Consider the following 16,101-nt stretch of genomic DNA (forward strand, 5'->3'; position numbering starts at 1 on the left):
GCCCCGCCTCGCCGGGCCGAGGGGCGGGAGCTCCCGCCGAGCTACTACTGCCTGCCGCGGGGCAGCGGGCGGCCGTTGTGCGCTGGGGGCTGGAGCGGCGGCGCCCGCCCGCGGGAGAAGGAGGAGGAGGAGGAAGGGGGGGAAGGAAGAGGAAGGGCTCGGGTCCGCCTGACCGAGTCGATTCGTGCCTGCCCGCAGCCGCCGCGGTCTGCCCGTCGCCGGCCTCCCGCGGGGGCCCATGAGTGCCGGGCGGGCAGCGCCCCGCGCCCGCCGGTCGGTGAGATGGGGGGGAGCCTGGGCTGCCACCGCTCCATCCCCCGCGACCCGGCCGACCTGTGCCACAGCCGCAAGTTCAGCGCGGCGTGCAACTTCAGCAACATCCTGGTGAACCAGGAGCGGCTCAACATCAACACGGCCACCGAGGAGGAGCTCATGACCCTGCCCGGCGTCACCCGCGTGGTGGCTCAGAACATCGTGGAGTACCGGGAGTACATCGGCGGCTTCAAGAAAGTGGAGGACCTGGCGCTGGTGAGCGGGGTCGGGGCTGCCAAGCTGGAGCAGGTGAAGTTTGAGATCTGCGTGAGCAGCAAGGGCAGCTCTGTGCAGCACTCGCCCAGCTCCCTGCGCAAGGACCTGCCTGCTGAGCATCACCTCTCCGCCACCAAGATCAACATTAACACGGCCACCCCGGCGCAGCTCATGAGCATCCGCGGCATCACCGAGAAGATCGCCAACAGCATCGTGGACTACCGTAAAGAGCACGGCCCCTTCAAAAGCATCGAGGACCTGGTGAGGATGGACTGCATCAATTCCTCCTTCCTGGACAAAATCAGGCATCAGATTTTTGCGGAGCGTTCCCGGCCCCCTTCGACGAACACCAATGGTGGCCTCAACTTCACCGCCAAGCCTCACCCCAGCCCCACCTCTCTGAGCCTCCAGAGCGAGGACTTGGACTTCCCTCCTGGGGGTCCGACCCAGATCATATCCACTCGCCCCTCTGTGGAGATGTTTGGGGGGGTGAGAGACGGCAGACCCGTCCTGAGGGTGGCTACCTGGAACCTGCAAAGCTGCTCCATCGAGAAAGCCAACAACCCAGGAGTGCGGGAGGTGGTGTGCATGACGCTGCTGGAGAACAGGTAAGAGGCAGCACCCGACCTGTAGGTGCAGGATTAGAGGTTAATGCCCTTGGGGTTTGGGCACTTTAGAATCCTGTTGTCATCCCAGTGGGACTGCCCCTTCCCAGGATTGCCAAATGTTTCCCGTTTCTTGCATTGAACCCTGGTTGAGTCTAGTGCTGGAATGACTCTTGATAAAGCCTCTGCACTCCTTGACAGGTGGTGGTGCATCTCCTGAGGAGGTTGGTGGGTGCACACATCTGTGTGGGGAAGACTGAGCTGTTATGGTTAGCCGCGTTGGGCCTGTTAATGGGATTGTTTCTCGGTTAAGAGCCATTTGAACAAGTAGTAGAGGACTGTGTTTCCTGCCAGAAGCAGGGGAGGAACAGCAGAGGAAGGGCTGTGTTGTGTGTACCATTTCATATGGTGTTTCCCCGAGCATCTTACTGCTGCCGTGGGAGGCGGGATGCAGCGCTACATCCGCCTCTGCCAGAGCTGCCGGTGCCTTTTCTCCAGGATGTCTTGTTTGGGTGGTGACCTCCTTAACGTCAGCATTAGGGCTGTAGTCCGTTCCTCCTCGCATCAGCTCCTCAAATCAAAAAGGGCTTTGGAGCACAGTCAGGATGGTTTGGGCTGTGTAACAAGCGTGGAATGCCATGGCTCATCCCACAAAGGTGACACGGCTTATTAGTGTGTGGTCATGGGGCATCTGCTGAGCTGCAGGGACCACTCATCCCTGGGGATGCGAGACATGGGGTTGTGCTGTCCCTGTGCCTGATTTAATTGAGCTGGTGGGCACGGAGCAAGGTCTGTTTGTGGTGTGTTGAGTGGGATGGTACTTCTGGTGTTAGTGGCTGAGAAGCTGAGAGCTGTGATTTATCTTTTATCTTTTATTTACTTGCTTTGGTAAGGTAATGGGGCAGCAGTGCTGGGGGTGTCTCTTGCTAAACTTTCTGCTTGAAACACAAATGTAAGGATGCAATAAGGGTTTTGAAACAATTCCTGCCCTTTCCTTTCCATGTGTGAAATCTGTCCCAGCTGATCAGCATTTAGTATTGGGAAACTTAACTTTTCTCTTTGGCTGCTGTTCAAGCTTCCAGCTGGAAATGAATGGGGGCAGAGGAGTCTTGGACTTCTGCAAAAGGGATATTGTGGGGAGGGGAAGTGATGTTGAGCTCTGGTAGTGCTGAGGGCTCTGTCTTTTTCTAGTCATATGCTGAATAATGGCTCTTGGTGGTGTGGTTGCAGAGGTCAGGCATGCGAGAAAGACAGTGATGGTATGTATACATACATACGTGTGTATGTAAATATACATATATATATATATAAAAAATGGGTTTTTTTAAGGACCTCATCCAGTAAGGTGCTAATTGTCTGTCACTTTGGCATCTTAGTTCTGCTCTTAAACGCATGGTACTTTGTTTCCATCCAGCTTACAAACATGTACTTGGTTGCATGGGGTGGTGTGAAAGGTCTCTCTGATACCTTCAAGTTCAAAAGGAGCCTGATAGGAGCACGGGGTTTTGTTCTGTTTTAGTATATGTAGATGGGCCATCCATCACCCAGGAAGAATGTGATGCAATTGTTGTCTGTACTTAATCCTGTTTGTGACAACGTGAGGCACTGGAGCAACGTGCATCCACATTGTGCACGCCTGCAGAACCTTGCTGGGAAAATAGATGTGGGAACAGCAAAAAATCAACACAATGCAGGAAAAAAGTGTAAGTTGGGAAAAGTCCTACTCAGCACCCTGGGGAGGAATTTCCTCTTGCTTGTGCTGGCATTGCTGAGGTCAGTGGAGCTTTGCAGCTGTAAAACAGCCTCAGCTGAGGTCTGAACCTGCCCTCTTTCTGTGTTTGCAATCCATGGTCTCCCTCCCAGCCGTGGCCCTGTACCATGGGAACTGATAAAATGCCTTGCAAACTACTCTTTGCCCAGGTAAATGCACTTCAGTTGATAATCAGCTGGAGACATTAATCTTTTGTTTCCGCAAGCCAGAACACGCTGCTGCACGGGGCTGCCCAGCACTTCTGCCTTGTCAAGCTCATGTGGTGTGTTTTGAGGGCACATTGTGTTTCAGCAGGTGTCCCACGTGGGGTTGCTGAAGTCTCTGGCTAGGACCCAAGCTGTTCCCAGGTGGATCTAAAGGGTATTTGGTCCAGCAGAAAGCAGGTGCTCTCATGAGCTATGCTGATGGGCACCTGCTTGCTGATGCACTTGGTGCACAGATGCCTTTATGTACACAAGCATTCTCCTGCATGCAGGTCCCTTATAGTCTGGGGTGGTCACAGGAGCTGGACTAGTGCCTTGTTGCAGTACTCTTATTGGAGGACTTTCCTCACTTAGCTTTTGAAGTCTGGGAATAAAGCACAGCAAGAGAAGACTCTATTGAAACTGTGTAAAGAGCAGGAAAGAATCTTAATTGGCGATCTCGGGGACTTTCACGGTGGTTGAAAGGCTGGTTTGGTTGTGCTTTGTTGTCTGGTGGGGTTTTTTCTCATGACCAGTTCACAGCAAATAGCGTTGAGACCCCTTGAGCTTGTTCTTTCAGGCATTGACAATGGGGAAGATTACTGCTTATTCACAGGTGAAGTTAGAAGATGAAGGTCCTCCTGTCTTGCAGCCCTGCACTGAGGGACCAGTTGTGCAGGAAGGGAAGAGGGCCGTGCCTTCATTCAAAACAAACAAAAAGCAAGAAGATGTGATCATGTAATCTAGTGAAGTGGCGAAGGAAAAATTCAACCCAAAATGTTCACACTTGAGCCCAGAAGTGCTCCATTTCTGAAGAGCAGCAAAGGGGACACGTACCAAATCAGCAGCACAGCTACTACTGCTCAGCTAGTTTGAAACTCATCACTGCAGTGCAAAAATAATAAATCACAGCAAGGTCCTTGCCCTCTTTCTCATATTACAAGTTTCTATGTTTATCACAGTGTCTGGAGTGGAGGAACGAGGTGTTTTCATTCAGAGGACCAGAGGGTAATTTTAGCAGAGATTAACATGATGAATGTGGAGGCGAGCGTGATGTGTAACTGAAATATCAAATGTGGGGTGAATTTGCCCAAACCTGCAATGTTTCTTGCAGGCGTGGCTTGGCAAATCTGGGGTTTGCTGACAAGGGATCAGAGCTGGTCTGGGTATGCAGGTCATCCCCTCTGCTGACCTTCGTGGGCCTCCCCGTTCCTGGTGGATGGAGAAACCAACAGCTTCTCAGCAAAATAAGGGTCAGTGTAGCATGGTTGAAGGGGAGAGCAAGTTCAGGTCAAAGCGTTTTAATGGGGAGGAAAAGTAGCCCCAGCGGAGATGTTGCCTCTAGTCAAGGATCAGTGGAGAGCGTGCTGAAGGTGCACCCTCTAGTTTAATTGCTTGCTAGTAGCCAAGGGCAGTGATCTCTTGTGCACCTTTCCCAGCGTGGTTTTTATTATGCCTTATAATACTGAGCAGTAACTTTGTGAAGACCTCTTAATAATAATTGCCTTTTTCTTGTAAGCACACTTGCAGTTGAGTAAATGACATCGATCGAGGGTCTGAAAGGCAGAATGTGTGTTCTCTTGATGCCTTTTGTAGGGAAGGGAGCCTGGATGAAATGATCTAGCAGCCTGTCCAATTGTGTCTTGAAAACTTCCAGTGTTGGGGGGCTTTCCTGCGTCCCTGGGGAGGTTGTTACAGTGATTGACTGGGTTTTTGTTTTGGTTTTTCTCCTTGGCTTAGTTTCTTGCTTGAGCAGCAAGCCTCCATGCCTGCCCTTTAGGAACATGCCAGGGCCTCTTCCTCCTCTAGCTTTGAAACTGGTTAGCTATTTTCACTTTGGTTACGTAGGAGTTTACAGGTAAGAAGTTAACCTCTGTTAACTCAGAGACCCAACCTGGTGTTCCTGCTGGGGAAGGGGATGTAAACCTCAGCCCAGAATAGCCTCCTGGGGGGCAGTGGGTGGGCAGGCAGTCCCTGGGTAACCCTCACTGTGCCCCATGGTTGGAAGCTCTTTCTCCTTGTCCTACCTACGCCAGGTAGGTGTCCTAGGGGAGCAGTCACCCTAAGCACATCCTCTCAACACCTAAACCCAAGGCAAGCTCCTGAATCGTGCTCTTTCTATTGAGACATGAGGAAAAAGCCATCCTGTCCCTGCACTAGATGCCAAAGGGAGGAGAGCCACTTTCCCCTTGCTCCCTTACATTAAATAATGGGTTGGTGGAGTTGTTTTTCTTTTCAATCTCTTAGTCAGGACCGAGAGGTGGTGTCATTCCAAAGGACAATTATATACTAGTGGGGCTTGATGCTTGGTTTGGGAAGGTGTGCAGTGTGGTACCCTGCCTGTTGGCTTGTAGCTGGATTTCCTCCCCCAAAACAGACATTGTAATAGTGTATCCTAGTAGTAGTAGTAGTGATGGTTGTACCTGTATCCTTCAGAGGCTCAGCACCAGCTTGTACTTATTTCAGCTCTGTCACTGCAGCTCTCAGTGGCCTGGCAAAGCCCCGAGGTGTGTCTGGTTTATGTCTCTTCCTTTAGACAGCCGCTTGGTTTTTCTCCATTGGGTTAATACTAGGCTGGAGCCTTGCCAAGACTAATTCCCCTGCAAGAAAAGATCAGGAAAGAGGGCCTGGCCGCAGTAACCTGACCGTGCTAATAAGTCTTAAATGGCAAAAGAACAAATACACCCTTTTCTCCTTATGTAATAGGGAGGAAATCCTGCAACTTCAGGGAAAACTTGAGGAAAAAGGAATTGGTAGATGGTATCTTCTATGTGCCCTCCACAGAAGGGTTTTTATGAGCAATAGAAATGCAGATGTATGAAAAGACACCATTAATTTGTACTTCCTAATACCTCTAAGAGCAAAAAAAAATGGGGCGATGGAAGAGCTGTTGTGTTTGTGGGCTTTGGTGTTGGCTTTTGTGATTGGTTTTTTCTGTGGGTTTGTTTTTTGGCTACACCTATATGAGGATAACAATATTTTCCTTGCTGGAGACTAGTGGGAAACTGAAGTTGCCTTCTGCATGCAGTCTGGCGGGGCAAGCAGCAAGATATTCGGAGGTCAGACCCGGAGTTACACCGTTTTCCAGTGACATGGAACTCCACTGATTTAGTCCTGTTCAGGATTTGGCACATTCCTTTGTCTCCGTTGATTCACATGGAGGCTGCGGAGCTCGGTGCTGAGAAGCATGACCATCTCCTGGGGGGCGAGGGCTCCTCTGCGGTACTGCTCCCACCTTGGGTAGGGATCCCAGCCCCTCTTAGGACTGCTGCTGGGGGAATGTCAGTGATTTAATTTCGATGAATTCAATTCCATTTCCAAACCTCTGCTTTCTACGGATGTAGTGCTGAGACCTTCTACATGGGCATCGCCTGCTCCTCCGGTAGGAAAGAGGTGGGTCCCTTGCTCAATTCTTTTGCAGAAGAGATCAAAAGCAGTGGGTGAACTTGCAGCAAGATCATGAAGGCTGTACCCCATCCGCGGGTCCAGCCTGCCACAGGAGGAGTCTGGAGCCATGCACTGCACAGGAGCTCATAGGGATGGATGCATTGAGCTGCCGGTTCCTGCTTGGTCTCTGTCGATTGCTGTGGATCTGGTGGGTTTGCTGCAGCTCCCACAGCTCGGACATGGCACAGGGATGTAGTACAGGCTTTTCTCTTTTAAAAGGACATCTGGGCATCCTGTTGACTTTGAACAGCTGCCTCGGTGTACTCCTTGAACATCTGAGAGGCTGTATCCAACAAGCCATTTCTATCTGCTTTAAAGTTGAGAATGTGGCTGGAAAAATGCTGTGGTTAAAGGCCAGTTTATCCATATAAAATAAACCTTGTTTTAAAGCTGTAATCGTACCCTGACACTGTTACTTGTGCCATAAAGCCTGACTAAAATGGAACAGATCAGAGGGGAAAGCATTTGTTCATGTGTTATTCTTTTTCTCCTAACATGTGTACTTGATATATCTGGCAGCACTTAGTGACTGCAGAGTTTCAATCCATGCCTGCTGGGTTATTCTGGACATTTCTTTCATGTCACTGGATTCATGTCGCCGATGGTATTGTGGTAAACCAGGGCTGCGAGTTTGCTTGATCCTGCAGCGTTTGCTGTATTCTGTGTGGCAAAGATTAAATGGGTTCATTGATAAGAGAAGGGGAGACCTTAGAGCAGCTCCAGTGCCTAAAGGGGCTGCAGGAAACCTGGAGAGCGGCTTGGGACAAGGGCCTGTAGGGCCAGGCCAAGGGGAATGGCTTTAACCTGCCAGAGGGGAGACTGAGATGAGCTCTTAGGCAGAAGCTCTTCCCTGTGAGGGTGCTGAGGCGCTGGCCCAGGGTGCCCAGAGAAGCTGTGGCTGCCCCATCCCTGGCAGTGTTCAAGGCCAGGTTGGACACAGGGGCTTGGAGCAAGCTGCTCTAGTGGAAGGGGTCCCTGCCCGTGGCAGGGGGTTGGGGCTGGATGAGCTTTAAGGTCTCTTCAACATAAACTGATCCGTGATTTATGGTAATAAATTGGAGGCTCAGTGAGTGATGCTACACTGCCTGCTCCTGGATGCTGGGCACAGGCCACAGAACTGTAACCTCATCCTGCTAGACTTTTCAAAACGCTTGTGCCGCATGGCTGTAGAAGACAGACCAGAGTTTATGCACAGAAACCTTTAACCTGGGATCCTGCACTTTGAAGGCTCATGGTACAGCTGCAGGGAGGCTGTTTTTCCAGCTTTGGCTTTAAAAAGAGCAATAGGACTGTTTTTAAAGGCAGAAGATGCTGCTGCTGCTGTTCTTACCAGGAGAACAGACCGAGGGACTGTAAGCAGAGGGATCCAATACTGCCAAGGTTTTGAAAAGGTGCATGCAGAAACTTGGTCAGTCCTCAACTAGAGGAGAGCACTGCCTCTGCAGCCAGTGCCGGCCTGGCGCACTGCGAGCACTGCCTCTGCAGCCGTGTCAAACAGCGACATTTAGGAGAATCTGGTTTTGCAGATTTGGCTGGGCCCTTCTGGATGGAGTTGGGCTTCAGCGTGTTTCCTACAGCTGTGTTGTTAGCAGGGCCCTGCTGCTTCAGGCTGTAATTAGCAGTTCTCTGGGAGTCTTGCCCAAATAATGATTTCAAGGCTTGGCTGGATGAGCAGAGAAGAGTTGACAGGACACAAATTACAGTGTGCCTGTAACGTATTGTGAAGTGGCATTGTTCTGCGTGGCGATGCAGGTGTAAGCTGACAGATGGAGGCACGGTGTCCTTACTGAAATCATTACAAGAGGCTGCAGTAATTTCTCAACACTATTATACGTTGCGGTGATGGAGACAAGAACCGTGGCACATTATTAATAACGGTGCTTTAAAAATAGGAACCCTATTGCTGCTGCTTCTCCAGATTTTTTTATTTATTACTTGGTTATATTCAGAGCTTTTCTTTGTTTGAATAATAGCTGATTTATTGCAATAAAAGTGCAAAGGCTTTGCTAAGTGGAGGGTGAGACCTATTAATGACGTCCTTTCCTATGTTAGAGCTGTGGATGTGCTCTCCACAAGGCTTCAGTCTGGTTCCCTCCCTTGTCTCTGGTTCATGACAAGTTCTGAAATGCCCTATAAGGTGCTGAGAGTAGGGTGGGCATCCTGTCAACAGCAGATAAATAGTGAAGGGAATAAGTAGCACCAGCGGGGAGGATCAGTGCTGCTGACCTCCTTTTTCATCCCTGCTTCTGGAGGGATTGTGCATGTAGGAGCCTCACATCAGTGCCAAGCTGTTATTTTCAGTGCCTGTGGTAAAATTATTAGAGCCCAGTGAGTAGGAGATGTGCTTACCCTGCTCGTGCACAACGCGTGTGCATGTTCCGGAAGCTGAAGTGTGCATAGAAATATAATTAGAATAATCCCTATGGAAAAAATACATTTGGGATTATATTGTCACTTGTGCTAAGGATGGCCAGGAATGCCGTGTTTGCAGCGGAATGGATGCAGCCAGCTTGTGCAGAGCGAGTTGGAGTCCCTCTGCTATCTGGAAGGGAGCCACATGGCTATGCAGCCTGTCCCATCTCTGTGTCTGTCACAGAGTGGGGGGAGCACGCGGTAATGTCATCCTGCCCTTTGTGGGGAGCATCCCACAGGGCAAAGCTGTTCCTATGGCTCATGCCGCAGGCTTACAGATGCGGAGGAGGAACTAGAAAATGTCCTTTTCCTTCTCCATGGCTATTTTCTGCCCTGTTTTTAGAGGCGTTTCAGGCGACGTGCTGAAGCTCCTCTGCAAATTTAGCCACAACAGCTGTCCGAGGCGTTCCGAGCGGAACGGGGTTTAATGAATGGGTCACTGAACTGCTCAACAAGGCTTTTCCCGTGCGTTTGGGTGCCAGCCTTCCTGCCCTAAATTGCTCGTCCTGCAAAAACACCCTGCCCTGTGCTTAACAAGGGGGATGCAAAGCACAAACCTCTCCCAGCTACGGCATAAAGAGGCTGTTGCTTTCAGACTTATCCTTCTGACTTCAGCAAGCTGCAGGCTTGGTCCAGCCTTGCTCAGGGTCATTTCCAGTCAGTGCCCTCCCTCCCTCCCTCACCCAGGCTCGGCTGGTGTGAAGGTTAGCCAGCTCTCTCCCAGACTGGAAGCAGTGTGCTACGGGGTATGCACTGGATGTTAACTTAGAAACCTCGTGCCTGGTTTCTTTATTTAAGCAAGTAGGACTAAGGGCAGCTCCAGCTCAGTGCCCATGAATTGCAGGGTGTTGTGGCAGGAGCAGCTCTAGTTTGGGATTGAAAAATGAGCTGTAGAATAGGCAGGTTTGTTGCTTTTCTGCATGCAAGGTCAGTTCCATAGGTTTGCTGCCAAGCCTGCTTGTAGCATTTGAAATAACTACCTTGCTGCTCTCCTTTTTGTCTTCCTAAGCAGATGGAAGCATGGAAAAGTATCCTCCATGATGGGGATTCACAGTCTAAGTTGGAAAGGACCCATATGACTTGATTTAAACCAGTCTGCATTTTAAACAAGGCAGCAGCTTTCCTTAAGCTATCATAGGCAGATGATGGGGTCCCACATGCAGACCACCTTAGGGAGGTCACGGACTTGTTTCCCTCTCGTGGTGTGCAGGGCTGGTGGTGGTGAGGCACATACCAGCATCACAGTGCATGGGAGAGGAAGTACACTGTGTCTGCAGGAGATCCCCAACATGTCTGAAACATCAGAGCCACTGCTGAATTAAGTGTTAAGATAAATGCTATTGGCAGGAAGGTGCTGCGGTGCTACCTGAGTTGCCATTTGCAACCTTTATACTGACCAGCCCAAGTTTACTCATGATTTTGTCAATGCAATTTTTGGCTATCTGTCTATATCTTCCTGCTAGTCCTTTGTACAGCTCCTTCCCTTATCTCTCGCTGTGTTTACGCTCCCCTTTCATAATCAATGGAGACGGCACTACCAGCACTGCTGCCTGCTGTCCTCTGCGCTGGCCGCCCGCCCGGACACATGGCATTGAGCAATGAACAGCATGTGGCCTGGGTGAGGGTGAAGGGGCTGGTTTCCAGCATGCTTCAGAGGGGTCTCTTGCTAAATATTACCCTTTGGTTACCAAAAACCCCACAGTGATTTCTTGTTTCAATTGTGTCTGAGTTCTCTGGTGCAAAAAGGGAACCACGGCTTAAAGGACAAGATGAAGGTTGAGGGATTGAGCAGTCCTCCATCAGCAGCTCCTGGGTTTAACAGGTTCAATCTCCGTGCAGAGCTGTTGGCAGTGAAATCTGTGGATGTGTTGCCGGTAGCTGGAGGTTTTGCTGCACCAGCAAAAGCCACCTCTAAGCATGCGGTGTTTCCCGTTCCAGTTTTAAACTGAGACCGCTTCAACTTGTCTGGTTTGACTTGCTTCTCCATGCGTTCAATACAGCAGTGTTTTTGAGGAGCTGGGTGCAGTGATGATGGTGACCCTCTCTATTGCCCAGCTGTGCGCTCAGATTTGATAGAAAGAAAGTGGCAGTAAGGAGCTGGGCAGATTCCTGTACATTGGTTGTCCACAGGTTGAGAGGAAACTGCCTCATAAACCTGCCTCTATCATTGACCTGACCTCTGAAGCTTGCTCTTGTAACGGGGACTTGACCCCCTTCCTTGTCCTCTTTCCACTCCTACTGAAACTAAAGCCTTTCCACTGGCATCCCTTGGCTTTTAAACTGTCTTCTGCACCTTCAGTTATTGCAAGTGCTTCTTGATTAAGCCTTTGCTTTCACACCGTGAGGGTTGAACAGGATCATCTCCTATCTACAAGGCTGAGGACTTCAGTTCCCTTGGATCATCCATGATATTTTCCCCCAAATCATTCTAACACTCTCTTCTTGTTCCAAGATGTGCTGCAGTATTTCCTTCTCCTCCACTGAAGCCTCTTGCCAGGCAGTGTGAAAATCAGTACCTTTTAAGATAGCTCGAGTTTCAGGCAAAACCTGCTTAAAAACTGCAGCCTTGCCTTTTATGTCAGGGGAGTTACAAATCCTTGTAAATAGAGGAGGCTCCTGTACCATTGCTTTAGAGGAAAGAAGCATTTCTGGGTTTGATTTCTGTTCCTCAGAGGTCCTTAAAGCTCTGCAGGAAAGCACCTTGCTAACTTCCTGGTGTGCTGGACATGGGATTGTGTTTGCCTTGCTAGAGCAGTTGTTTAAAAGCAGTTTGTATGTATGCTAGGAGCTTGGCAGCACAAGTGCTCAACATTCTTGTTACTATCTTCAGTTGAGCCTATCTGATTATGCTGCACGGTTGGATGCTGCACACACAGTTTATGATTCCCCTTCGATATGCATCTTGTCTTCCTAAAGATAGCGTCTACAGACGTCAGCTCTGTGGGGAGAGACTGATGAATTTATATGAGAAGAATCTTTTGGTCTAGCAGCTCTTCAACACCGTGTGTCATTCAGCGTTTCTCTCAAAAATAGAAAGTACTCGAGGAATATCAGCCTTGTTACGGCAGCAGTGCTTCTCTTTAGGGTCTGGGAACAGCTTGATTTGCTAAACCCTGGTATTTGTAGGAGAAGAACCGAGTTGTCCATGCAAGACTTGCTGTGCCCCAGCTTTTCAAGCACTTATTGGTACATTTTGGAGGATTGTTTGGAGTCTACAGCCAGATCAGCACTAACTGTGGGTCCTCTCTTAGTACATAAGGGTATTTTCAGCCAGCAATGTAGGTACCATCTTCTGAAAACTCCAGTTCTTCTGGAGCAGAGATTAGCCCAATGACCGTACTGTCATTCCTGTCTCCATCCCTGGCAGTGTTCAAGGCCAGGTTAGACACAGGGGCTTGGAGCAAGCTGCTGTAGTGGAAGGTGTCCCAGCCTGTGGCAAAGGATTGGAACTGGATGATCTTAAGTTCCCTTCCAACCCAAACCATCCATAAACTGTGTGTTTATCTGCTGCAGGGCGATGGGGAATAGCTTTGTGAGCATCCACATGATCCTGTTTCATGCCCTGCACATAGTTCATTAGGAGCTGCTTTATCTGCCTTGGAGCTTGTTACAGGCACACGAATCATGTCAAAACCTGTACGAGGCCTAACTTTGCACCACTGTGTGCAGCACGTCAAACGCCATCTCCTCCTGTCATCCCTTTCTAACATATGATTGCACTTCAGCTCTAACGTTTGGAGAGCTCTGGGTCTGGACAAGCAGGCTTCTCATTCCCACTGAAGACTGGCATTTGTAAGACTGTTTCGTGCTGAAGCTTCTGACCTAAATAAGGTTAAGGAGCTGGGCGACACAATCAGCATCCAGTGCCAGCAAGAAGAAAAACCATAGAAGCTAAGCTCAAGCCACCATTCCCAGCTTTGCCAGGGCCAGTCTGTGTGCAGGGCTCTGCAGTCCTCTTGCATCCTTATGCTTTAAAGGCCGTTCTCAGGTCCAGACGTCCCCGAGCCTGGCACGCAGGGGTACTCTGTGACTGGGAAGCTTTCAAAACTCCTTCCTGCGTGTCATTGTGCCATTGGAAGCTGGGATTGCTTCCAGCTCACTGAAGACACTCTGACATTGTTCCCTCGTAACCCCCTCCTCCCTGCAGAGCATGGTTATTCGGGAGGCTCGCATGTTCCTTTGTTGGCTTTCCACGCGGGAACACAAGCGGCGGTTCGTGGGAATAAGGTAACCCTGAATTAGCAATGAGCCAAGGCGGAGGGCGGCTGTATGGGGTGATGGTGGTACGAGTGCTTGGCTCTGTGGCTAGCTCTGTGGCTGCTATGACCAGCTGGGCTGGCTTATGGTGGGGCTTCATTTATCTGCTTGCTGGCCTGCCATCAAGAAGCACAGATACTCAGCGTGGTGGGGCTCTGGGGTTGCAGCAGGAGGAAATGATGCCTCCCTCTCGACCCTGCTTGCAGTCTCTCAGGGATGCTTTGGTACTGGTTTGCAGTTTCTTTTTGTGTGCAGGTAGCCAGGGGAAATAAAAGCAGGTTAATGGGGCAGGGAGGAGGGTGCTTTCTACTGAACCAGCCTTTTTTCTTCCCAAACCCAGGCACAAGGAGAGAGAGAGAAAACAAGGTGATGAATAGATAGATATATTGAGATGTCTTTACGAGGACATCTTTCAGTGCAGGGATTTGACCTTGGAGGTTTGGATTGCATCATTCATAAGGTGACAGCCTTGAGGTCAACCCACCTGGCACATGAAGGTGCTGCTCCAGAAGACTTTGCACACCTCTCGAGGTGCTTGCAGGCCTGAAGAGCAAATAAAGGAAGAAAAGACAATTTATTCCAGCTGAGCTGTTTCACCTTCTCCTGGGTGCAGCAGGTCAGGAGCCTGGTTGAATTGAGATCTCCTGATGCACCTGGCTGTGCTGCTGTTAGCTCTGCTGGTATTACTAGCCGTGGGTGTTAGGATGCTGAAGGAGTTGGTTTGAGGAAGAGGAAGCTGGGGTAGAATGAAAGCTGTGGTCAGAGGTGTGCTGGAGGAGCTCGTGCACAGTTTGATGGCTTGGTTTTTCTTCTAATTGTGAGAATCTGTAAGCAGCTTTACCCATGAGCACCAGCCAGCATTTGATCAATGGCACACAGATGGCACCAGCCATTGATCCCTAAATCAGTGGTGGATGGAGGTAGGGGACCGTTAGCAGGTTCAGGCCCTAATGTTCAAGTCTTGCCTGTTCTGAACATTCAAAAATGGTGAGGATGGTCTCTAAAAAATAGCAGGATTAATTCAGGGCTGCACTATCACACAGTTGCAGACTGTTGTGATCCATAACCTCACACCTTTTGCATTCATCCCACAGAGCTGTGCCCTGTGGATAAGGCTGTGTGCCCCAGAGAATGGAAAGCTAAGCTGGGAGGTGGGTAGGATGCTTCAGAGCAAGGTCGCACGATGATACCCATGGCCCGCTGCTGTCTGCTGGGAGCTGTGGGGCATGTCCTGGTATGACTTGGAGGGCACGGCAGTTGGAGGATCGTTGCTGCACTAACCCACATCCCTTTCACCTCTCACATCCTGTAAGCACGGTGGGTGTTTCCCTTCTTCAAAGAGCGTTTTAGAGCATTATTGTGTTTTGGGATGGGGGTGGGGGACAGAGGAAGGCAAAAGCTCAGCACCCTGGCTCCGTTGGCTTAGTGAATCAGATGGTGTGCCTGCCACGTGAGAGCTTTCTTCAGCACGGAGCTGGGGGGGTGCGATGTTTTGTGGCGATGTTGACTAATTCGTAATGTTCCTGCTGGGGGGGTTAATCCTAGCAAAGAATTGGCTCACCTCGTGCTGTTACCAAACTTCCTTTGCATACTCTGTGTCTGCACACACGTGCATCACCCCTGCTTACTCATCAGAAGAGGTTGTCTCCCCGCTGCTGGCTTCTTCCTATGTGTCAGTGCAACGTGCATTTGTTTGGGTGCTTTCTGACTGGGCAGAGCTGCCACTGCTATTACTGTGCATGCACATGGATAACGGCTTCTGAGAGGGCTGAGAAAGAGCTGAGTTGTCATTTGTCTTCCATAAAGTAGCAACTGATATCTGAAAACTGGGTTTCTTTGCATAGGCAGAAATGATGCCATTTACTGCTAACTGCCTGCATGTGGTATGGGAAGAGAGGACCCTGCCATCCAGCCCAGGACCCTCCCTTTGCAGTGAAGGGAGGAGCATCTCTGTTGGGGAGCTGCTGCAGTGATTGCTCAGCCTTGTTTTTCTGCCCATCCTGACTATTAAATCGTGCTCCAGCCCTGACAGGGATGTTTTTTGCCTGAACTCTTCGTGCTTTCCTCTGAAGAGGAGAACGAAACTTTGAAATTCTCCTTTCTGCTCCTTTCTTCTACCCTGCTTTTCTGGGAAAGCTGCCCTTAGCGTTTTCTTGTGTGGTTGTGTCATGAGGTGTTACGTATGCTGTCATCGCCTTCCTGTGCTGTCCTGGAAAGGGGAAGGCATGACTGCTGCCTCCTCTTGTTTGCAACCTTTCCTCCCCATGTGTACCGCTTTCCTCATCCTCCTGTGTCCCTACACTGTCATGTGCACATGTGGCGTTGTCCCAAGAGGGGCCACCCCAGCTTGCCCTCATTGCCTTGCTGAGTACCCTATGGGCTCAGTAATGGGTTGGCTGCGTCCTGCAGTGTCTGCCCAGTGACCTACCATACCCTTCCACTCCATTAGGACTCGCTTTTCCTTCCTTGAGCTCCTTCCCCTGAGGATGGTGCTGCTTCACAGGGACCTTACTGAGAGCAAGATGCCAAATTGGAATCTTGAGCTCAGCTTTTTTTCTTCAGGGAAGTGCTGGTGAATGCTGCTGTACCTGCTCTGTTTTCATCATCTGTGACATGGCTCATCTCTTCCTGAGCGCTGGGGTTTGAGGCATTGGGGGGGCATGGTTTTCTTTATTATCTTAGATGTATATGCCATAGTAGAGTTATCATTTGAATAGCATTTGATTGCTTAAACTAGTGACAGATCACTGAGCATCCAAAGAGCCACAGGCAGGTCTGTTGTAGGTCAAGGCTGCTGCCATGTTCTGGAAGCCAGAGCATGCCAGCCTGATGGAGGGACAAGTCCCTTCTGAAATGCTGCTCCATGGACTCCATCAGGAGAAGGTGTGGAGGCTTTCCT

The 16,101-nt window shown here is 50.1% G+C and overlaps 1 protein-coding gene across 1 annotated transcript in view; it reads left to right on the forward strand.

The window, feature by feature from the left end:
• Nucleotides 1–282: 282 nt before the first annotated feature.
• EEPD1 (endonuclease/exonuclease/phosphatase family domain containing 1) overlaps nucleotides 283–16,101 on the forward strand; it is a gene marked incomplete at both ends in the record, with an annotated part of 53,211 nt that continues 37,392 nt past the window's right edge. Inside the window, one exon of the mRNA XM_080610971.1 lies at nucleotides 283–1,136. Within this exon, the coding sequence (XP_080467097.1) occupies nucleotides 283–1,136 (854 nt within the window). The remainder of the gene's footprint in view (nucleotides 1,137–16,101) is intronic.

Source organism: Psittacula echo (genome assembly GCF_963264785.1).
Source record: "Psittacula echo genome assembly, chromosome: 2".
NCBI lineage: Eukaryota > Metazoa > Chordata > Aves > Psittaciformes > Psittacidae > Psittacula > Psittacula echo.